The 24,454-nt window shown below is 43.6% G+C and overlaps 1 protein-coding gene across 2 annotated transcripts in view; it reads left to right on the forward strand.

Moving 5' to 3' along the window:
- The first annotated feature begins 2,128 nt into the window (after nucleotides 1–2,128).
- The window catches only part of TFAP2D (transcription factor AP-2 delta), a 53,847-nt gene continuing 31,521 nt past the window's right edge, over nucleotides 2,129–24,454 (forward strand). Inside the window, exons 1-4 of one of the 2 annotated variants that reach the window (XM_087775181.1) lie at nucleotides 2,129–2,245; nucleotides 3,164–3,661; nucleotides 7,088–7,148; nucleotides 22,097–22,262. In XM_087775181.1, coding sequence (XP_087631307.1) covers nucleotides 2,207–2,245; nucleotides 3,164–3,661; nucleotides 7,088–7,148; nucleotides 22,097–22,262 — 764 coding nt within the window. In that variant the 5' untranslated portion in view covers nucleotides 2,129–2,206. Of the gene's footprint in view, nucleotides 2,246–3,097; nucleotides 3,662–7,087; nucleotides 7,149–22,096; nucleotides 22,263–24,454 lie in introns of those variants that run through there. The other variant, XM_087775180.1, reaches the window with a different exon arrangement.

The raw sequence follows: 24,454 nt of genomic DNA on the forward strand, positions 1-24,454 counted from the left end.
CTTTTCCTTCTTCCTTCCTCCTTCCTTCCTTCCTTCCTTCCTTCCTTCCTTCCTTCCTTCCTTCCTTCCTTCCTTCCTTCCTTCCTTCCTTCCTCCCTCCTTTTCCTTCCTTCCTTCCTCCCTCCTTTTCCTCCTTCCTTCCTTCCTTCCTCCCTCCCTCCTTTTCCTTCCTTCCTTCCTTCCTTCCTTCCTTCCTTCCTTCCTTCCTTCCTTCCTTCCTTCCTCCCTCCCTCCCTCCCTCCCTTCCTTTTCCTTCCTTCCTTCCTTCCTTCCTTCCTTCCTTCCTTCCTTCCTTCCTTCCTTCCTTCCTTCCTTCCTTCCTTCCTTCCTTCCTTCCTTCCTTCCTTCCTTCCTTCCTTTTCCTCCCACTTCCCCTTCCCCATGAGGAAAGGCGGGGCGGGGGGCTCGGGGGGGAGCAGAGCTCCGCCGAGCCGAGCCGCGCGCCCCAGCAGCGCGCCGGCGAGGTACGAGGTGTTTGCTGCTGACCCCTCTGCCCGCCGGGATCATCGCACTTTCCCATTCCAGACAATGCATTTCAATTCCAGTCGTGTGCCTTTGTCCATTTGCAGAAAGAAAAGAGGGCTGAATGACAGCTCCTGTTAGCCTGCATGAACAGATACCAATAAACCCTCCCAAAACCTGGACCTTAAAAAAAAAAAAGAGGAAAGAGAGAGGGAGAGAGCCACATGCCTATTTGCCTGCGGCTTATTATTAAGACACCTTCGCAGCTTAAACGCTTAAAAGCAACCCAAATTAAATGGCAATTAAAAGCAAGTTACACCCTCTCCTATCTCCAGGCTTATCATTTGTGGAAGCTAGCCATCAGCAGAGCCACCCCGCCGGGAAATGCCATTTGGGCTGGTATCTTCTCGGAGGGCGTGTGACTCCCCACTCCCCGCCCCAGCCCCAGCCCGGAGTTCGCCCGGCAGCGGGCGGCCCCCCCGGGCGCTCCCGGTGCGGAGCCCGCAGTCACTCCGGGGGCTGCAGAGCCGCTACCTGGGGGCAGAGGCAGAGAAAGGGGTGTCCGCAGGCAGAGAGGACTTAATCCCCGAGTGGCAACTCCTCGGACCGGTGTCACTAAATAAATAAATAACGTACCCCCTTCAGCTTTGCAACCCAGGGCTACGCAGCCTCCGTGCATTTCCATCACTAAAATCTGTCGGCACTGAGAAATGTCGACGGGAAAACACCTATCAGTGGTCTTTAGCTCATACGTTCCCTTCCTTAGTTTTCTTTCTCCTATATAGACAGATGTAATTCCGTAGATCTATATGTATTTTATGTATAATTCCATATAATATGTCACCGCAGTGATACTTTGTGGTCTCACCCTAGCTTTATGTTTGAAAATGCTATTTAAAGAAGCCTGTAAGATAGCATATTAGGAAGCTTTAAAAGCAGGTTGGAGTGTGGGGTGGACTTAAATTCGATGTAAATGCAAGAGTAAAAAAAAAAAAAAAAAAAACCAAAACAAACCACATCGTTTTCATTTAGGAAAAAAAAAATACAGTTAAACAGACACACATACAAATGTGCAATCTTAGATTCTGGTCAGTATTTAAAAGCAGTATAATCAACAGGAAGGAGCACTTACCTATTGAAAAGGATGGTTTAATAATATATATTAATATATATTAGCTTTATGTCTTCCCAATAAAATGTACACAAAATACCCCCTTCGATCAGATTAGCTCCCATATTAGCCTGGGTAAGAAAAAGCATTCTAAAGAGTGGAGGAAAAAATGTATAAAAATGTTGAAAGAACCTACAGTTCCTTATTAGGCGAAGATACAATATTTATTCCTTGTCTCCTGGGATGAAGCTCCTCTATCTATTGTCCTCCCAGTTCTCAGTGCTGATGCTTAATTTTCAAAACTTCTATATTACCAAGGGACCTACGACATCAGCCAAAGAAATACCCAGCAAGTACAAAATCTGATCCAGGGAGCAGCTTTTGTGCAGAGGGAAAATTTTGTTCCTACAGGTTTTTAAGGAGGTGCATGGAAAAGCGAGAGATCTGATCTATGCAGATACATTGCAAATTCTCTCTGTCTGTAGAGATTTTTTCTAAAAAAAATTGGGGAAATACACGAACTTTGGATTTTTCAATTTTTTTCTTTCTTTTTTTTTTTTTTTTTTTTTAATTTGGAGAGGGGAATTTTATCCAGAGATTTTTTTTTCTCTTTTTTTTTCGGAGAACCAAAAAATGTCAACTACCTTTCCAGGTCTCGTCCACGATGCAGAGGTATTTTGTGTGTGTGAGTGTGTGTGTGTGTGTGCGCGCGCGTGTGTGGATGTGTGTGTGCGTGTGTGTGCATATGTGTGTGTGTATGTGCCTGTGTGGTTGTTTCCATTTTTTTAAATCCATATTGGACCGTTACATTTAATTATAATCCGGCTTCAGAGATAACTTAAAGAAGTATAGAGAGAAAATTCGTTATGACATCTGTCGCCAGAAAGGGCAACTCATTACCACGTTAAAACCGTTGCCAGAACGAAAATCAGAATAATACCCCTAATAATATAATGAAGTGGAGAGAAATCACCACCAGCTCGCCAGGAATGGGGAGTTCTCACTAAAAAGCAGGACTCCCCTTTTCTTTCGAAACGCGGGAAAAGGAGGAGGGGGGGGGGGAATTTTGGATCTGATTCGTTATTTTAAAAAGAAAGAAAAATAGGGGTTCAAAAAAAAAAAAGAAGGGAAGGAAGGAAGAAAGGAAGGCAAGCAGGAGGCAAAGCTTTCTCAATGTGTAACGCTGTAACATAGAGACGGGACTTGTGTGTATTCTCGGTAGTTTCCTCTGTTTGATGACTTTTTTTTGTGTCAGCCCCAGATATTACAGCTGTGATCAGGAGGTGGATGGGTAGATGGATGGATGGATGGACAGATAGAAAGATAGATAGTTTTTATTTCAGTGCGTGGATTCCTTTCGCTTGACAGTATTAAGGGCAGGCTGGGCTGTTTATGATTTTTTGAACAGACCTTTATGGCACCAGCCCAAGGTAGGAAAGGATCTTTTGTTGCCGGGGTTGCCGCTCGCAGGCTTAGACGCTTCTGCAGGGGGAGAAGCTATGCAGGACAGCGTGCTTGGAAGAACCGCACCCGGGGTTTTCAATGACAAACCTCCAGTTTTGGGGTCTTCTTTTCACTTCTTCCTTTCAGATACGTCATGACGGATCAAACAGTTACCGTTTGATGCAGCTTGGATGTCTGGAGTCTGTGGCCAACTCGACCGTCGCCTATTCCTCCTCATCTCCTCTCACTTACTCTACCACGGGCACCGAGTTCGCCTCCCCGTACTTCTCCACAAACCACCAGTACACCCCACTGCACCACCAGTCCTTCCACTACGAGTTCCAACACAGCCACCCGGCAGTCAACCCCGACGCTTACTCCTTGAACTCTCTCCACCACTCCCAGCAATACTACCAGCAGATCCACCATGGGGAACCCACTGATTTTATCAACCTGCACAATGCGCGGGCGCTCAAGTCCTCTTGCTTGGACGAGCAGAGGAGAGAGCTGGGGTGCTTAGATGCTTACCGCCGCCACGACCTGTCTCTTATGAGCCATGGATCCCAATATGGGATGCATCCAGATCAAAGACTCCTGCCAGGACCAAGCCTCGGGCTTGCAGCCTCGGGAGCAGACGATTTGCAGGTAAATAGCATGCGATCTCCTTTTCGAGGCACCTTCTTCTCCCCTCCCCCGCTCTGGTGTCCCCCCCCCCCTCCCCATTTTCCTCTGCTCAGAATAGCTCATACAAAGGAGGGAAGATTCATCCCAAAATCCGGTCCCCCAGAGCCCGTCCCCTCCAGAATAGTAGCAAGAAAAAATGTGGAAAAAAGCGCAAAAATGTGGAAAAAAAAGCATCATCCGGAGATGTCGGAGTGCGTGTGTACCGGTGTGGGTGCCTGTGTGCCTGTACCAGCCCTTAGCAAAGTCACACAGAAACCAACCCAACTCAACCCCACCTTCTTGCTTTTCCTAAACTTTTCCTTTCTTTCGGCGAACGGAACCGTTTAAACAACTTGCACCGACAGAGCAGGGAAATGTGTTAAGGAAGGGATGGAGTAGGAAAAGAGAAAAAAGGCAGGGCAGGAAAATAATCTGCTTTCCGACATCCATACAAAGGCAAACCTGCCGTTCAACTCCAAGGCATGAGGCAGGGAAGAAATAAACGAGAGCAAACGTTCGTCAGAAATATTCAGTGTGATAAAAATCCCTCGCAATGTCCGATCTAGATGTTAATAGGGAGAGAGATACAAGCAGATAAAGCTGAATTCATCTATGTGGCTAATCCTTCATCAATTCCCCCCTAACCGGCATCTGGACCCATCAGAAAAATCTATTTCTATGTATCAAAACCTCAGCTTTATCCGCTCAGGAATCCTTTCCCCCGCACTAAAAAAATCAACTCCGGTAAATTGAGCTGGTTGCTTAAAGGAAATTTGTTTCCAAAATTGCAAACAACGCCCTCCTCTATCTAACACCCATTTCGACAAGTCCCCCAAATCAAAAGCAAACCTTCCTTCTCCCGACGAGCTGAGGAACTAAAGGCTTCCCGAGCCGCGGGGAGAGACAAACAGGACCGTATTTATTGTACTTACTTTTCCCCCAAATCTGGCTCCCAGTCATACAAAGCTGGCTATGTTGGTCTTTCCAAAAAGACGTAGCGGTCAAAGGCTCGGAAAAAAAACCCGAAGTTTGTAAAACTAAGAAGGTTTATTTTCTTCCCTTAAAAACAAAATAAACAAAAAACCCCACCCAAAACCTCTTTTTATATCGGAGAAAAGAATTTTTTTTCCTTTTTTCCTTTTTTTTAAGGAGGAAAATAATCCAAGAACCCAACAACAAAGAATGTTATCTTTTATATCTATGGGGAAGAAACCCTAACTATTTAAACCTAGCTTTCTCCATTAAAATTCGCTATATAATTTTATCCTCTCTGGCCATTTTTTGTTTACATTTTTCACAAGGATCTCCTTATGTTACCCCCCTCAAAAAAAAAAAAAAATCTGCCATTCACTGCTCAGCCCAACTAAAACCTATTTACTCCTTTTTATAACCACGTCTGCTGCTGATTTTTTTGTATCTGTACAAATTTTTTTTCTTTGGCAGGCACAAAGCCTTGTATTTTTCAAAAGAGGGGATTAGGAACGTTTGCAAGACAGCAGACAATGCCTAAGTCCCGGGCAAAAAAGCACCATAGTTTATCCAATTTTCGACTTAGTGCCATTCAACTGGTCATTTATGCAATGTCATCCGACCAAACAACATGTTTCCCTTTAAAAAAAAAAAAAAAAAAAAAAAAAGAAGAGGTTGGTTAAGCTGCTAGAGGCACATTTTTTGTTGTTGTTTATTTAAAGAAGAAAAAAATAAGCAGCTTTCCTTTGGAAAATAATAATTTTTCGATCACACTTTATTCAAAAGTAAAAGACGTACGTCTTTGTACCTAATCTTTTCTTTATTTTTCCTCCTCCCTCTTTTCCCGGACAGAAGAGGGAGTGTATTGAGGTATCGAAAAGGCTGAGTGGTGAGAAGTTGAAAATATTAATATTTGTCGTTACGATTTAAATGATGCAGAACAAACTTGGATCTTGCGAATATCATCTTGGGCTTAGAGAGAAGCGTTTTGGTGGCGAACAGAAACAGGACTGTACACAAGTACTTTTAAACCAAAAATTGTGGTCTAACCAGTCTTCCCCTTTCTCCTTGGTCTTTCTTTTTAAAACGTTCATCAGCATATGCCTCATTTCAAATGCAACAAATGTAAATATACTTTTCCCTGCACAGAATTTTAAGTGAATGTCCAATAGTTTCGAGGGCGGTTTAAGTCAGCCTAACAGATGCAAACAGTCTTGGAGCTGGAGTGGCATCTTTCAGTGCCCTAAAAAGATTTTCCATGGGCAACAAAGAAAACTGTCACACCTTTTCCCATCACCGCTTTAATTTATGCTCAGTCGCCAAGTTTTTTTCATATTGATTTCATAATCACTTTAAGGCAGAACACTTAAAATAAAAAAGAGCCCTGAAAAGGAAGGTCTTACAGGGCCAGCGCCAATATGGTGAAAGTGGGGGAGAGAGCCAGGACTGTAAAGGTTGTTTTGTAAAGTGGGGTTTTTATTATGCACCGACTCTCTCCGCATTTACTTAACTCTTCACGGGCTGTTGAGTAGGTTAACACCCTTAAAGGCCTCTTTCATGTCCAATACCTCGTTTGTTTGTAGAGGAAAATGCGTCTTTAACACATTTCCACTGGGCAAAGATTTAGGTTTGGTTTGTTGTGTTTTTTTAACCCCAACATAAGGAAAAACCCAAAGAAAACCCAACCCTTTCAAGTCTTTTATCATTCCAATAAAAATATTTATTAAGGAGGGCGAAGATCCCCAAATAATCAGCCTTGTAACGGGAGAATAAAGAAGTGAGATCTCTTCGGATGTGCACCAGAAGCCCTAGGCAGGTTTTTGGATGGTTCTTCACGCCACACTCACGCATGGGTGCCTGTGTGTGCGCACACAGATGCATATTCATCCCCACCTATGTGCGGACACACGCATTGTTACAACACCCTCACGACTCTGTGTAGCCGGCAAAGCCCAATGGGTCGTCTGTTGTTTGTGCTCTTTGTCTACTTCTGTGCACACTTTGTAAGTCGGTATATATGTGCCACGAAACATGTATATGAATTTATATATATATACAGCTAGACGTACAAAAATACTATATGAAAGTGTATTTTTACCTTGGTACGTGCGACTGTAGAAAGCGAACACACTTCTCTCAAGACTACTTGTTTGTCTCCCTATCCTGCCACTTAACTGCCGGTTTAATTCCCAGTTCAGGAGAAAAGTCGTCTCTAAATAGCAATGAAAGTGATAATTATTCTGCATTTCGTGGGGTAGGGGCAGAATGGCGGTGGGATTTTGCCAGAGCACTTGAGTTCGATGAGAATAACTGTGTTTTTCCAGTTCACCTTAACTATTGTTCCGGTGCGAGCCATGTAACAAGGCAAAAGCTATGTGGGTTTCTGCATCTGATTTCTTTCTTTCCTTTCTTTCCTTTTTTTCCCCCTCATTACTCAAGAGCTCAGTGGAGGCCCAGTGTGGACTTGTACTGAACGGGCAAGGAGGTGTGATAAGAAGAGGTAAGAGGTTACAAATACTTGCGTCCATCAATTTTTGCAGACATAACCCCCTTTCTATTTCTCTCTCTCTTTCCCTGCCCCACTCTTTCGCGTAGTTTGGAGTTACTGCTGAAATAGTGGTAATTTGACATTTGACAGAAGTACGTTCAAACTACCTTAGAGCACTTCACATTTCACACTCCATTTGCGCTTTACAAGTGATCTGTTCCTCGGTAGCTCTCGGATACTCCCGCTGAACCCAGAGCTTTCTTGACTCCTTTTATCATTCCCCGTTTAATCGGGTTGATCCCTGATAGTTTGAAGAAACGTTTTCCCTGGCTCCGGGCTGTTAAATCGGCAGTTTGATCTCGTGTAGGGAAAGGAAGGAGCTTTTTTGGAAATGGGGTTTCAGTAGCACTACAGACCGGTGTGGAACGCGCTTTTGAGTGTCACTTCATTTGATACCCATCTGTCAATGTAAATACCTAACGTCAAAGTTACAGGAAAGATTTGGAACTCTTGTTAAATACGCATTTCTTCAGCATTTGCGAAATCTGAGTGTTCGCGGGGGGGTTGTTACTACCGACATTTACCGTGAAGAGAAACCAAAGTAGTCTAAAGGCCTAACGTAGGAACACATTCTTCTTACAAGCTTAAACGCCTACTTTCAATCACAATATAAAACGAATAATGCAGTCGGAGAGAGGACACCTCGCGACTCATCCTCTTGGAATGCGCATTTATTATCTCATTATTGCCTTTCCTTATTCATTATACTCACCATGAAAAACAGATATTTAGGAGATATTTTAGGCGAGGTGATGCTATTGTGTCAGAGAGCTGCTTTTACCCACCGCTTCCCTGGGCAAACTTTACGCCGAAGCAATAGTCACACACAACTATGGTGAGTGGAGACAGGGAGCAGGCGCACAGGCCGTTATATCCGCGGGAGGTGAGGTTTCGGGGTACCCTTTCCCCTCACCGACTCAGAGCAGGTTTTGTCCGGGTGTTCCGCAGGGCGGGCGGCGGGAGCTGCGGGGCGGAGAGGCGGGAGGCGGCGGCGGCCCGGGGCCGGGATGGCGGCGGGCCGGCGGCGGAGCGGTGGTGCTGAAGGGACAGCTCCCCTCGGCCGCTCCGCTCCGCCCGGCCCCGCCTCGCCTCGCCGCGGCGAGCGGCCCCCGGCCCCGGCGGCCGGAGCGCGCCGGGGAGAGCGGCGGAGCTGGCGGCGGGGAGAGGGACGCCAAGAAAGCGGGAGGGCGGGGGACGACTGCAAATCTCCCGGCCCCTCCCTGGGCACCGCTGGCGGGACGCTGTGGGAAGGGCTGGCAGCCCGGCGGGCTTGCAAACTCCTGCCTAACTCGTGCTGTCGGTGCCTGCGCCTGCCTAGGTCCTCGTCGCTTGGATTTCAGCGGATTGTAATTATCCCTAGAAAGAGGGATAATTCGTTCGGGTTTGATCCGAGAGCTGACCTCCGAGAAGCGGAGATCGTTAGCTGAAAGAGAAAGACAGAGTCCCCATCAGCTGGGGTCTGTGCCTGTAGTGTTTGACTGCGGCTCTCATTTCCCAGCTGAAGGGCGTCTCAAATCTCAGCTCAGCTCAACTCCAGCTTATTCAGCTCTCCAGCTCCTGTTAAGGAGATTCCAATTACCTGTGCAGATTATTGTAGTCAAGTCTCTCTCTTCCTCTCTCTCTCTCTCACTCTCTCCTTTTAAAGCGATCAAATTATTCAAGGATTTAAAGATTGATAGTAAAGGAAATCCAGCATGAAAATGCAAGGTTTTCTCTACCCTGATCTAAGTGCTGAACTACTACTGCACTGCTATCTATCTCTTGGCATATTCAGGGAAGATATCAAAGGCGAGAGTATAAGTTTCAAATGTATATTAAAAATACATAATAAATATTTTGTCCGACTTCAAAAAAAGCGATAGGTGTTAGCAGTAATCAAAACATCCTGCGCCTAAGCGCTATACAGTATCTCATATAAATAAATCACACTTCTTTTCTAGTAATACATCAATAAGAATATATTAACTCGAAAGTGGCTTCCCTAATATTTTAAACATCTCGTGTCAGGTTTTTTATTTTATTTTTGCCGCTAATATATACATATATATATTTTAAAGGTTGCTTTTGAGTGTTTTAGATGCAACAGCAGGAAGGAAAGGGAAAAAGAAAGGAAGAAAGAAAGAAGGGAGGGAGGAAGGGACGGGGAGGGAGCAAAAGAAAGAGAGAGAGAGAGAGAAAGAAAGAAAGAGAGAGAGAAAGAAAGAAAGAAAGAAAGAAAGAAAGAAAGAGAGAAAGAAAGAGAGAAAGAGAGAAAGAAAGAAAGAAAGAAAGAGAGAAAGAGAGAAAGAGAGGAAGAGAGGAAGAAAGAAAGAAAGAAAGAAAGAGAGAAAGAAAGAAAGAAAGAAAGAAAGAAAGAGAAAGAGAGAAAGAAAGAAAGAAAGAAAGAAAGAAAGAAAGAAAGAAAGAAAGAAAGAAAGAAAGAAGGAAAAAGAAAGAAAGAGAGACAGAAAGAAAGAGAGAAAGAAAGAAAGAGAGAAAGAGAGAAAGAAAGAAAGAAAGAAAGAAAGAAAGACAGAAAGAAAGAAAGAAAGAAAGAAAGAAAGAAAGAAAGAAAGAAAGAAAGAAAGAAAGAAAGAAAGAAAGAAAGAAAGAGAAAGAAAGAAAGAAAGAAAGAAAGAAAGAAAGAAAGAAAGAAGGAAAGAAAGAAAGAAGAAAGAGAGAGGGAAAGAAAAAAGAGAGAAAGAAAGAAAGGAAGGCAGGAAGAAAGAGAGAAAGAAAGGAATGAAAGAAAGGAAAGAAAACTTCCCCTGTACTTTGCCAGAGGAAGCCACCCTTCCCTAGTCCTCTCCAAAAAAAGCAATCTCTAAGAAGTGCCATGGTTTGCAGTCCTGGTATTAATACCGATAAGAATGCCAAACATCACAAACACGGCTCTTCCCTGCTCCCATCTCTGGCTGCCATTGCACATATCAGCTGCCTTCTAGATTGTTTAGTGCAATGATTTGGTGTTTGCTTTTAATGAGGCTCGGAAAGTAAAAGATTTTTTTGCAAGGCTTAGGTGCTGGCGAGCTAATTACTAGCTAGAGAAAATATTTGCCACCGATTCCAGGGCAGAGATCCCCATGCTATCACTTTCAGTTAATGGTGTGCAGGATTTAGCCCGGAGCTTCCCTGCTCTAACCATCAGAACCAATAATCTTTACTTTTCCTACTGCTCGTGTATCGATAGCTTCTCTAGCCTCAGGCAGCAGCTTTGATATGTTAATATTTCTGAGTACCAAATTCTGCAGAGATCATATTAATGTTGTACATACAGAGTGGAGCTTTGCCTTAAAGTTGAATATTCAGATCGCTCGTTTCAAAAGAAATCACTTGAAGAAATGAAGCTTCTATTTACAGGAGTCGTCTGTGTTTTTTAATCATTAAAAAAATCCCTCCCCTCTTATACTTTCCTATTAATCGTCTCAGGCTTTTATTACATACCCATTCCCTTTTAATTTCTCTCTAGGTTGCCATTTTAAAAGCAGAATAACCTGATTCCTGTTTGATTTTTGTCTCTCTCTTTTCCCTTCTCTCTCTCTTTAAAATTTTCTTTTTCTTTTTTCTTTTCTTTCTTTTTTTTTCTTTTTTTTGTGGGACCTTCTTTTCCAAATGCCCTCCAAGCCCCCTTCCATACCCACCCCTTCCCCATCCCTCGGACATGAAGTGCACGCAGGCTTGGTGTCCTCACCTCCATATATTTGGATTTAAAAGACAACACGGTGACATTTGGCCTGCATCGTTTTATGAAATCGAGATGGCAAACTCCAAAAAAAGCTCATGTTTCGCTTTGTGATCATCCATCGTTCCTGCCGCAGGCTAATTTCAGAAGCTTAAATACTGCTATCGCCTCTGGGCCATGAAGAGAGAAGGGCCAACCTATCGGCAATAGCTCTTTTTCAATTGCCCTTGGCAACATAAAATACAAACTACTTTGAATCAAAACATTTTTGGGGAATTAATATGATCTGAACTCTGCACGTTTTAAGAGATCTTGAGTTTGTCAAATCGCTTAGAGGTGACTGACATCCGAATGCATTAGTGCCTGGCTAGGAACAACCCTCAGATCTTATTTGATTAAAAAAATAAATACATTTTTAAAAGGAAGAAAAAGAAGAAGAAAAAAGAAAGAAAGAAAAAAACCCACCCTCTTCTTAAAAGCTCGAGCATCAGTCACCATAAAGTCTGCCAATAAAATCTGGGGAAAGACGCTCCCCTTTCTCCCCTCTGCCTTTTATGTACTTGGTCGTGGTATCGCCTCTCATTTGAAAGGCACTCGCTGAGCCTTGATCCTCTCCCCCGTTCTAATTTTAATTTTTGACACTCCAAACAACCCGCCTAATGACTCAGTCATTAAGGGCGAGACTTTGGGCAAGAGGTTGGAGGAGGCGGGTGAAGGCAGAGGCTGAGGGCTTTGCACCTCTCCCCAGGAGAATCTTCTCCCCTGCTATTTTGCGTGCAGATGAAAGGGGGAAAATAGGGTGCTGGCGTGTTACCCCCTCCCCGCGGTCTCATCCAGGCATCCCGGGATGCAGGAACGGGCAGAGGGGACATCTCCCTGCACCTTGCTATCCTCTGCTCTGGCAAACCAACCGGAGTTACCTGGCCAGCCCCGACTCCCCCGAAGGGTACCGAAGGGTCCCCTCTCCCCCAGAGCCCTGCAGCCTCCCGCCCCAGGGGAAGGCAGGCTCGGGCAGAGCAGCTCTCCCTGCCCGCTTGGCCGCTCCCGGCGGTGAAGGGGCTCCCGGTGCGGCGGACGGGGGGCCCCGCGCCTCAACCCCCTCCCCGCGCCCAGCCGGGAGCCCACCGAGGGCAGGGCAGATCCCCTCCTTCTCTTCCCTTTGTTGTCCTCTTCCTTCCTTTTTCCAGGCTCTTCTGAACCTTACAAGAGCCTCGGGACTCTTGTAATAGCCCATCATTGTGTTCAGATCCTAAAGCACTGTCATTAGCGCTGTTGTCTTTTTCTCTTCTTTTCTATTCCAAGGGCCAATTTAAATCGCATTAAAATCCTAAATAGCTGGCTTAATTAATGGCTCTCGCGGCTCCAGCTGAGATAATCTCCAGCCGACTAAAGCCAAATCGGTCGGCGACTTTCAGCTCTCCGGGAGTTTCGGGCTGGGGAAGGGGACGGGGGGTGCTGAGCAGCCGGTTAAAGCGGGCTCTGGCCGGACCCCGAGCGCTTCGCCGGGCCGGGAAGGGAGCGGAGCCTGTTCCCTTAGGTCCTGGCACCAGTAAGACCTTTGGGAGAACTTTGGGGAAGAGATGTGAGGTTAGGTTTTGCGTGGGTTTTTTTGTTTGCTTGAGGGTTTGGTTTGGTTTAGTTTGTTTTGATTTTTCTGTGGGTTGTTGTTTGTTTTTCCTGCTGATCTGCAAAGGGATATTTTCTGGCTGCGCACGGAGGGGAGATGGAAAGCGCCCGGGTAGGGATCTCACCTGCTTTGGGGGGTCTGTGTTGCTCCCCTCTCCTGCTGGGGTAGAGGTTGTGTATTCTGTGTTTTCTGTCTCCCTTTGCTCCATTCCGAGCTGTGGGCTGTCGTGATCTGCACACTCCCGGCTTGGCCTGCCCCAAGGGAGATTTCGGAGCCACGCACACCTGGGATGCACACCACACAGAGCAGTCCTTGGCATGTTCAGGCACACGCCCAGGGAATAAAGTGTGTAAAAGCACAACACACGTGCACACACAACATACACAACCTGCCAATGCCTCCAACATCACTCGCTCTGCCCCACGCAGAGCCCACTCGTGAGAAACCACGGGCAGAGCCTCAGACCCCTACCACATCCTCACACGCACAACCCACACCGCGCACAGCCTACCCAGGCCTTCTTCCTGCAGCCCCACAGCACACAACGCAGGCTCACACACACCATCCAGCAACACACAGCTATTTTCCCAAACCGCTGCCCCAGAAGGGCCCGGACAGGCGTTGAAAAGTGCTGATGAGTTCTTATGGCTTGTGCATAGGAAAGAGGAATGAAGCAGATGTCTTGTCTTTTGGCTCTAGTTGGGGTTTGGGTCCTATCCTCCACCCCAGGAGCTGTGAAAGTGCTCCTGTATCAGTGCTGATACATCTTGCTGACGGAGGGCTGGTCCTGGGTGCCTGAGATTTAACATCCCCTTTGCATGTTGATACAATCTTTGAAGTTGAGTTCCTGTAACAATCCCCCTTACTTATATTATTCTGTTTTCCATCATAATACCTTGCTTCTCCCAAGCTATTTTCTTAACATTGTCTCAACTAAAAACTCTTAACACTCTTAACAGCCTTAAAAAATGAATGTAACTAAGAGGCTGGTCTTAAAAACTGCTGACCATTCAGTCCTACTGAATCTTCTGGTTCACACTGAAAAAAAAAAATGTCTTGTGCATGCAGGCATGTCTGTCTTTCCTTGGCATGAATGTTGTGGTGAGGGACATTATCTCAGAATTGTTTATATTCATGGAAAGAGCTGGTTTACATGACTAGTTACATGATGTAAAGTTCATTAACTTAAGTGAAACCAAAAGAATAACTGGGGAAAAAAGCAATACTTACCATTTTTCCTGGTAAATGTAGACAAGTTTTAGAATTGTGAATATTTAGTTTCTGAGATTAATGTCTGGGTGATGTGAGGATAATTTGGAGAACATTTTAAATTGTTTTTAGACCTTTGGGAACTGAATATGGGGTTAAGTAATACTGATAAACTCGATACAGTTAACTGCTTGCTTAGACTTGCTACTTACTAGGAAAAAAAAAGCTGAGGAGATAGATTTTCATGTCTTCATTTTGTAACATACTGTAAACTTGCCAGAATTTCAGAACAGAGCAGAAAATATACTATAAGCTGGAGAATCCTACTAACAGCACCTGTAGATATAAATAATAGACTAATAAAAAGCATAACATGTTATTAATATTTTATATAAGATTAATCTGTAGGCACTCATGCGTGCTTATACTTAATAATGTACACAAGCACACAAACATGCATATATCCTGAAAAACAAAATAAACAGTACTCCTGCACTGTTGTCACCAGTATATTATGATGTTTCCTTCTACAACTGCACGATATTTATGGGTGAATATCTTGGAGAAAGGGACTACCTCATCTTGAATGAATATAAAATACTCATCATATTGCAGCTGTTACAATTAACAAATAAGAAATGACCTTGCAGAGTGTAAAGATGTGTGTATCTATACAAAATTATAAACACACATTAAAAAAAAAATTGTATCTAAAGTGCAAAAAAATCATCCAGTGACATCAATGGATATTTTTCTCTCTTATTCCTAATAAAGCAATAGCATTACTTATTATGAAAAGCATAAAACATGTGAGAATATGGATTTTGTCAATGAAAGGATGCACAAATACTTAACTCTGAGGGTGCCAGGGAGACCTACATTTCAGCAGATGCCCAAGCACATAACTATATCAGAATAAATCATTGCACTCCAGCCACCCTATTGTCCTCTTCATCTATACAAAGGGAAACCTAAAATCAAAACAGACCACGCTCTTTTTGCATCCTGCATTATTGGGATTTTCATTGTGTTGACAAGACTGTTGGGTTAGAGTATGGCTCTGTTCTTGCTGCTGTCACCTACACAACCCATCATCAGCTTGTGTTGGCATTTTGTACTGACTTGTGCTATTTGATGGGGAGACAGGAATAAGGAAAGGAAAATACTCTCACGATGTTTGCTGTGACTACCTTATTCAGTATCACATAGCCTAACTTTTGTTCATTCTAGGCTTGGGAAACCAGGCAAAAGCACAGTTCACAGAAAGGAACATGTTGTATTGAGTATGAACCAGTCAGCTAGAGGGAAAAGGATTGAGTCCCAAAAGTAAGCGAGCAAAAATGAACGTAGTCTTTTGTTATTCCTCTCCCTCAGATCACCTGACAATAATCATAGAATAGAATAGAATCATAGAATACTTTGGGTTGGAAGGGACCTTTAAAGGTCATCTAGTTGAACCCCCCTGCAATGAGCAGGGACATCTTCAACTAGATCAGGTTATATATAATCTGTTGAAGTGATTTGGTAGCTGAGGCGATTCAGTATATGGCAATATCAGGCCCCAGGTCTTTCACCCAAATGTGGTCTGCTGCACAAACAGTATCTCTTCTTCACCCATCTTTTTCCTCTTAAACAATCATATTTGTTGAAATCAACATGAAGATGACAGATCAGAGGGTAAAACTTTGTCATGAAGAAAGGAGAAGTAATTTAACAGAGTTGGATAAAAGAGAAGCCCTGAAAGAAGGATTTGTGTGCCTGAAAGCCTGCCTCTTTTCTTTTTTTTTTTTTTTTTTTTTCCCCCCCAAACCTATCAGTTGCAATATAAGAGATATTCTCCCTTTGTCTAAATCTTGTCTTGTTTGTGTCTTTAGACCTCTGTGGCTGGAAGAGCACAACTATCTTATCACCATTTACAGTCATCTCTAACACAGTATCTTATGGCAACAGATGATGTCAGACAAGCCCACATAATCACTTCCCTGTGGGAATAAACAGTTGTCCTAAAAAGAGTCTTTTTAACATTCACAAACCCATTTCACGTGGTACCCGGAGCACGAAATTGCTGAAGCAATCTGCTGGATGATCCTACCAGTTATCTCACCTTCTGCCTGCTCTCATTTTCTTTTTCCTAGCCTGGCAGTAGGACCAATGGTGTGGGTAACTAGCCAGGGAGCAACGGCCACAGTTTTCCCTTCTTTATGTACACTGGTGGGCACATTATTTTGCTGTAGCTATGTGTGGGGCTCTTCATCTGATGAGCTGAAGGTGTCTTATGTATCCTGGCACCAGAAGCTAGTCTGTAGAGATTTCTAAAGCAAGTAAGATCTGCCAAGAGGAACAGGGATCTCCAGGTTGAACTGCTAGACTCATGAAAGGCATTAATTCCATTCTATTTTTGAGGGCATTTTCTTCTGCTTCTTCAGCTAGTGTCTGTTAGCATCCCACCTCTCAAATGCCTTGTAATGACAAGACCAGCTCAACAGTTGAACAAGGATTGACTTTTCCAACAGCATCTACATCAGCATTGGGTTGACGGGAAAGAAATCTGGTTGTTGCCACTGCTGTTTAGCACAACTTAAAAAATACCTTGTCCTCCCCACACTGAGCTGCATTTCTTCACAAAATCATTTGTCCACTCTAATGCATGATCAAAATATGGGGGAAGGAATACACTAAAGTGTGTGTGTTTGGCAAGAAACCTAACCCTTCATCTTCCAGTGTGGTTGCACTTATCATTTCCTTTCTCTTTCCAGCAGCCCTCCATTTGTTTACTGTCATCTCTTTTTCTGTTTACCACCTGGTGTAAAGGCCAGGACTTCATCCATCTCCTCTTCAAGGTGGTTTTTGTGGTAGGAGATCCGTGCCTTCAAAACTGCACACAGTTTGTGACAAAGACATAGCTTCATCTAGAAAGCACCACACTGTTCTCTGTTGCTGGGTCAATGAATAATTAATATAGTGAAATAATTATATGCAACAGATTTTACCTTCTTGTAATTTGCAACTTGTTCTCCATGTTTCTGGAAAGCAAATGACTTAGACTTGTTATTTTCTTTTAACCCATACCTGGCTTACCTGGAATTGCTTTGTTTAAGAGCATGTTGCATAGGCATGATATTTTTAAACATTTTAGACTGTAAACAACATTCTACTAAATAGTAATGAGAAGTGTTCCAATAAATTCTGGTTAGTGTAGGAGCAGCTGCAGAGTAACAGGTTTTTGGATTAAAGGAACAATTATTTATCTGGCATAAATGGTGCACATACTGGCTTAACCTGGCAAGAAGATAAACTTTAATATGACACTGATTTCAGTACAGTCTCACTCATGATAAAATTTACAGACTTACTGAAGTAAATAAATATGTACACATTGCTACTGTTTTCTTTACACATATATATGTACACATGTGTATATGTATTGTGTGGCAGGAGATGCCAAACAAACAAATGTACTCAGCATTAACACTCTTCACAAATGTACCTGACAGATCAGAAGTCTGAAAATGTTGATTGAAAATATTTATAGGTTTCTATGCAGCCCTGCCTCAGATATGAAAAAAACCAAAAAACCCACCACACCCCCCCCCCGCAAAAAAGAAAAAAAACAAAAACAAAAAAACCCAAACACCAAAACAACAAAACCCCAAAAACATTTCAGGCATGTGGCACCAGTTTTCTGTATTTATAGAATGGTCTGGGTTGGAAATGACTTTAAAGATCATCTAGTTCCAACCCCCCTGCTGTGGGAAGGGACACCTTCCATTAGACCAGGTTGCTCAAAGCCCCATCCAACCTGGCCTTCCACACTTCCAGGCAGGGGGCATCCACAACTCTGGGCAACCTGGTCCAGTGCCTCACCACCCTCACAGTGAAGAACTTCTTCCTTCTATCTAATCTAAATCTACTCTCTTTTAGTTTAAAGTCATTACCCCTTGTCCTGTCACTACAAGCCCTTGTAAAAAGTCCAACTCCAGCTTTCTTGTAGGCCCCCTTCAGGTACTAGAAAGCTGCTACAAAGTCTTCCTGGAGCCTTCTCTTCTCCAGGCTGACCAACCCCAACTCTCTCAGCCTGTCCTTATAGGAGAGGTGCTCCAGCCCTCTGATCATCTTCGTGGCCCTCTGGACTCACTTCAGCAGGTCCATGTCCTTCTTACGTTGGGGGGCCCAGAGCTGAACGCAGGACTCCAGGTGGGGTCTCACGAGAGTGGAAAAGAGAGGGAGAATGACCTCCCTCAACCTGCTGGTCACGCTTCTTTTGATGCGGCCCAGGATATGGTTGGCTTTCTGGGCTGCCGAGCGCACATTGCTGGGTCACATTGAGCTTCTCATCAACCAACACCCCCAAGTCCTTCTCCTCAGGGCTGCTCTCCATCTGTTCTCCGCCCAGCCTGTATTTGTGCTTGGCATTGCCCTGACCCATGTGCAGGACCTTGCACTTGGTCTTGTTGAACTTTATGAGGTTCACACAGGCCCACCTCTCCAGACTGTCAAGGTCCTTCTTGGATGGCACCCCTTCCCTCCAGCATGTTGACCGCACCACACAGCTCAGTGTCATTGGCAAACTTGCTGAGGTGCACTCAATCCCACTGTCCATGTCACCAACAAAGATGTTAAACAGTGCTGGTCCCAGTACCAACCCCTGAGGAACGCCACTCGTCACTAGTCTCCACTTGGACATTGAGCCATTGACCACAACTCTTTGAACGCGACCATCCAGCCAATTCCTTATCCACCAAGTGATCCATCCATCAAATCCATGTCTCTCCAATTTAGAGACAAGGATGTCATGCGGGACAGTGTCAAATGCTTTGTACAAGTCCAGGTAGATGACATATGTTGCTCTTCCCTTATCCACAAACACTGTAATCCCGTTACAGAAGGCCACCAAATTTATCAGGCATGATTTGCCCTTAGTGAAGCCATGTTGGCTGTTCCCAGTCACCTCTTTAGTTTCCATGTGCCTTAGCATAGTTTCCAGGAGGATCTGCTCCATGATCTTGCCAGGCACAGAGGTGAGGCTGACTGACCTCTAGTTCCCCAGGTCTTCCTTTATTTTACCTTTTTAAAACTGTGGGTTATGTTTCCCCTTTTCCAGTCAGTAGGAACTTCACCAGACTGCCATGACTTCTCAAATATGATGGATAGTGGCTTAGCAACTCTATCCGCCTGTTCCCTCAGGACCCATGGATGCATCTCATCAGGTCCCATGGACTTGTATACATTCACATTCCTTAGATGGTCTCGAACCTGATCTTCTCCTACAGTGGGCGGTTCTTCATTCTTCCAGTCCCTGCCTTTTCCTTCTGCAACCTGAGTGGTGTGGCTTGAGCAACTGATGGTGAAGACTGAGGCAAAAAAATTGTTGAGTACCTCAGCCTTCTCCATATCCCAGGTAACCAGGTCTCCTGTTTCCTTCCAGAGAGGGCCCTCATTTTCTCTAGTCTTCCTTTTATCACCAATGTACTTATAGAAACTTTTCTTGTTACCCTTGATGTCCCTGGCCAGATTTAATTCTGTCAGGGCTTTAGCTTTCCTAACCTGATCTCTGGCTGCTTGGACTTTTTGTGTTTGAGTTTGTCCAGGAGCTCCTTGTTCATCCACGCAGGCCTCCTGGAGTTTTTGCTTGACTTCTTTGTTGAGATGCAATGCTCCTGAGCTTGGAGGAGGTGATCCTTGAATGTTAACCAGCTTCCTGGGACCCTCTTCCCTCCAGGGCTTTATCCCATGGTACTCTGCCAAGCAGATCTCTGAAGAGGCCACAGTCTGTTCTCCTGAAGTCCAGGGTAGTGAGCTTGCTATGTGCTCTCCTTAATGCCCTAAGGATCTTGAACTCCATTATTTCATGGTCACTGCAGCTAAAGCTTCCCTTGAGCTTCACATTCCCCACCAGATCCTCCTTGTTGGTGAGTACAAGGTCCAGCATAGCACCTCTCCTCTATGGCTCCTCTGTCACCTGGAGAAGGAAGTTATCATCAACACATTCCAGGAACCCCCCAGATTGCTTATGCCCTGCTATGTTGTCCCTCCAACAGATATTGGGGCGGTTGGCTTTTGAACGTGAGGCTGCTCCTATCTGTCTTCATCTCCTCTGTCTTCCTGGTTGGGTGGCCTGTAAGCAGACCCTCACTATAATGTCATCTGTCCCTGCTCTCCCTTTAATCCTAACCCATAAGCTCTTGGTTGGCTCCTCATCCATCCCCAGGTGGAGCTCCATGCACTCCAGCTGGTCATTGACAGAAAGGGCGACTCCCCCTCCTTGTCTCCCCTGCCTGTCCTTCCTAAAGAGCCTGTAAACTTCTGCTCCAACACTCCAGTCATAGGAGCCATCCCACCATTTCTCCGTGACACCAATAAGACCATAGCCCTGCAGGCATGCACATGTTTCTAACTCCTCTTGTTTATTCCCATGCTACCCCATGCTACGTGAGTTTGCATAGAGGCATTTAAGTTGGGCCCCCAATGAAGCTGACTTATGGGCTGGAGTGGCTGGAATTCCTCTGTCTTGCTCTTCAGCTGCTCTCCTGCTGACCTGTGATCCTTCTCCAGGCTCTGGGCATCTATTGCTGGCACTGGCATCAAACTGGTAGGAGTGGAATGGATTGAAGTTCCCCTCCCCCAGCAGATGCTCATATTTGAGCATATGAGCTCATGAATTGTATCTTTGAGCTATGAAAAAATGTGCCTAAGTGCCCTTGTTGTGTCTATATGTTTGCTGATGCATGAGTTGTCTCTATATTCTGTCTGAGAAGTGGACACTAATATCTGTCCTGTAGCATAATTAGAAAAGTCATAAAATACCCTGCTGTACTGAGTCAGGATCTCACCCATCTGGGATTTATACCAAGAGATGTTCTTTTCTGGTTTTGCTGTCAGCACAAATGTTTAAATATACCTTCAAGAACTGAAATATTTGGAAAGAAATTCTGTTTGCCTTATGTAAGCAAGCAATAGTCTGCCTTTAATGAAGTTTCATCCTTCAGTTATATTCCTCTGTCTCTGCCAAAACTGGAACATACACAGTCACCTTAATATTAAGAGGGATTACATGTGGAAGAAGATAAAGAAAAGGTGTTAGAATCTTGTCTAAAGTGAGCTATTCTTTTTTTTTTTATCTCTATTCTATTCACATTACAGAATTCAGATTACAAACTAAAATTTTTAAGCATAATAAAGTGAGCTCTTGCGGTGCAAAAAGATTAGGGTGTTCACAGAAAAGAAGAAATTATCGTGGTAGTTAAAAAAATACGGTATCTTTCCTTTAAACATGAATGATGAGCACAGATTCATTCTGCCGTAAGAAGGTCTTTATATCATTGTCCTCACAGAAACCATCTGAACTCCTTCTAGTAGTGCATTGAATTATATGATATTTTATATCACTGTCATATGCAGCTCATTCTTTTTTCTCATCTTTCCCTCAGGGAAGAATTGTGCATGCAGTGGTAAGATTTATTTCTTCCACAGAATTTGTTATTGTAGTTAGGTTGGAGAAGGCAGGTCAAAGAAAAGTGTTTTGCACTTGGTGATAAAATATGTGCTAGTCCTTAAGATTATTTTATTTTTCCTGGGAGTTTGTACTATCTTCTTGGATCAGTTGCAGAGAAAGTTTTCTCTCTTGCTCTCTCACAAATTAATTTTAAGTTAAAAACTTGATTTTGCCTGAGGAGTTATTGATTACAGTCTTCATTGAAAGATTTGGTGATCATTCAGCAGTTTTAGACCCAGGCCAAGTAACTGCCACTTTCAAGAAATAAACAACGCCAGAACTAGCCTGAGATAAACTGATGTAGCTCAATAGATTTCAATCATTAACATCAGCTGAGGATTTGACCTAACTTCAGAAGAAGTATATGAGAGTTCAAAGGCATGGAAAGCCATTCTGGCTGCAAATCACTGCAAACCTATAGTGCCGTTTCATCTTTGTTATCCTAAACACTGCTATGAGAGTTAAAATGAACATTTTTCATTAAAACCAATGTCCTAAATTTTTCACCAACTGCATTTTTTTAAAATCCTGAGTGATACCTGAATGTGGTTCAATCTGTTGTTAATCATACTAGATACAAGACTTGACAGACTGACGATGTGTTATTTTTACCAAGCATGAAATCAAATGAAGTAGCCATAATGATCTAATTTGACTGTAAAGCATACAAGATCTAATAGTTCACTTTTCCTGGACTGAAATTTCAATCCGTTCATCTTTCTCAAAGCAACAATGTGATGCAATATTTAAAAACAAAAAAAAAATCACCACCCCCAAAATACTCCAAAAAACCCCCAACAACAGCAACAAAACCAACCACAAGTAAACAACAGAATTGTTCTTCATGATTGAATTTGTCAAAATATGGAATATGAGGTTTCCCCTGCTCTAATATTTCTTTTGTTTTGTAGGTGGCACCTGTGTTGTTAACCCCACCGACCTGTTCTGCTCTGTTCCTGGTCGCTTATCTCTACTCAGCTCCACTTCGAAGTACAAAGTCACCATTGCAGAGGTGAAGAGGCGCCTTTCACCACCAGAATGCCTCAATGCTTCCCTCTTAGGAGGTATTTTGAGAAGGTAAGTTGAAGGTGAGAATAACAAGTCCTAGACAGTGCTGTAATTTCTGTATTTTATGTTCTACAAATAGGTTTTGTTCTCTTTCCCCAGTTGGATAGGTGGTCACAGTTTGGGAAAACAGAAGGAGATGGACTGGGAGTGAACACTGTTTCTAGGAAAATTTTTGTTGACATTTTTCACGGAAAGTTTACATTTTTCAGTGAACTGTTGTGTTTTTTTTACCCCCTCCGTTCAGTTATCCATCAGAGATGGACAGGTGTTATTTTGCCTTGTTTTGAATGAAAAAAAAAAAAGACCCTCAGTATGTGGAAAATTTCACCAGAGCTACAAATCTGACTTCTTGTTGAGAAACTGTTCCAAAGCAAAATGTTTTACCAAGTGTAGTTACAGTGCACACTCATCTAAAATCTAAAACGTGGTGTAGGGATGCCTTTTTCTCATTCTCCCCTGCATGTCTTTTGAGTACAGAAAAGGTAGACTTAGCAGAATATGCTGGATTTATTTTTCTCGTTGTGAGATACTGGAGAAGAAGCAAGTAATTATGTAAAATTTTGCCTCTGACCCTTCACCAACCAGAGTAGACACCTGCAGAAAGTAGTAGCAGTGAGGAGGAAAGTGGCCGACTGTGCCTCACATTGCAACTGGAAAACAAGGAGGCAACTGTAATTCAGCCAGGCATATGTAAGTTGCAATGTCCCTGACACGTCAATTTAGATGGCATAAGCTACTTGAATGCCCTTTGATCAAAACTAGCTGGAAAGTCATAGGCTATTTCACTGTTGTCACTGAAGGCCATGCTGATCCCTGTACTTATACTGAAAGTCATTTTAACCAATCTGCGATATTCTAAGATATGTAGTAGTGCAAGAGCTGTCTCGAACCATCTTGCAGAGTGTGGACTATAGATTTTAAAATTGTTTCAGGGGCATAAGCCCTATTTACCTGCCTCTAGAGGCATTGAAATCCAAAATCTACATCCACAAAAGTTTTCCTCTGTTACTGCTTCATCTTGGAGAGGCCTTCAGCTAATAGTCACAGAAATATTCATTTTAAATACTCATACCACCATCTTCATCAATACCAGTACAAGCTATTAAGAATGCAAGGGCATCATCCTGAACATGGGGACTCATTTCTCTCTTCTGTTAAAATGCTAGAATAATCCCCATAAGTTTTTGACCCAGACCAAATATCATTCTTCCACATCTACCCTGGGCATGGTTCAGGAGTTAGCAAAAGCCAGGGACTAGTCCCAGCCAGCAGTTTGGATACGCTAATTCTGTTTTATAAAGCGGAGAGTGTAAATTAATAGATTGGGTCAGGCTATATCTGTAGGTGTCACAACTAGAGAACAGACTCAAACACTCTGTAGTTGACCAGCAGAGATGCAGCAAAACCAAATCTTGTTCATTGTTTGCCTGAGACCTGGCAGGGTTGGTTTTGCAGCCTGTCAGCAGTGGCTGTCTAGGTATTTTCCCAACTAGCTTTTCTTCGAATAAAGTGTTCTCAGAAGACATTTCCTGATGTACATGGTCAAAGTTGTGGTATCTCTTACTGGGTAAAAATGACCATCCAAACGGTGGTATTCCAAGTTTGGTTCCTTCCTCTGCCTGAAGGAACTTGAACCTGCACCTCCAAACATCTAGTTAGGCATGCTTAATACTCAGTGATTGTTTATTCTAAGCTGAGGGTCCCTCAGCCTCCTTTGGGGATAATCAAATATTTATTGGACAAAAGCAAAAGTGTAACTGTAGTGATGACTATTATCTAATGACCAGGTCGTTCGTTTGGGATGGGAGAGATCTGGGTTCCAGTCACTGTTCTATTCAATGTTTAAGCATTTTAACAGTAGTTATTCACTACCAGCTGGCTGCTGCATTCGTCTAAAGGACACAGGTTAAAATTCCCTCAGGCTGAGCAAGAAATTGAACCTACGTCTGCTGCATAAGTGGATGTGTCTCAAATGCTTCAAACGCTGAGGTGCTGCATAAAAGCAGGTGTGGGATGCACCAGCAACTATTTTGTGAGAACAAAGTGACGTAGGCATTTAGGATAGGGGCATAGATAACCAGCGATGGCTGGGATTTTAGCTTCAGCATTTCCTATTGCCTTATCCTTCTTCCTTGTAAGTATTGGGCTTTGTAGACTGCATTTCTAAGTACCCAGGTCTCTACATAAATTATAGAGGGATA

The sequence above is a fragment of the Nipponia nippon genome, unplaced genomic scaffold (assembly GCF_047370975.1).
Source record: "Nipponia nippon isolate SJK-2023a ecotype South Korea unplaced genomic scaffold, ASM4737097v1 scaffold_4, whole genome shotgun sequence".
NCBI lineage: Eukaryota > Metazoa > Chordata > Aves > Pelecaniformes > Threskiornithidae > Nipponia > Nipponia nippon.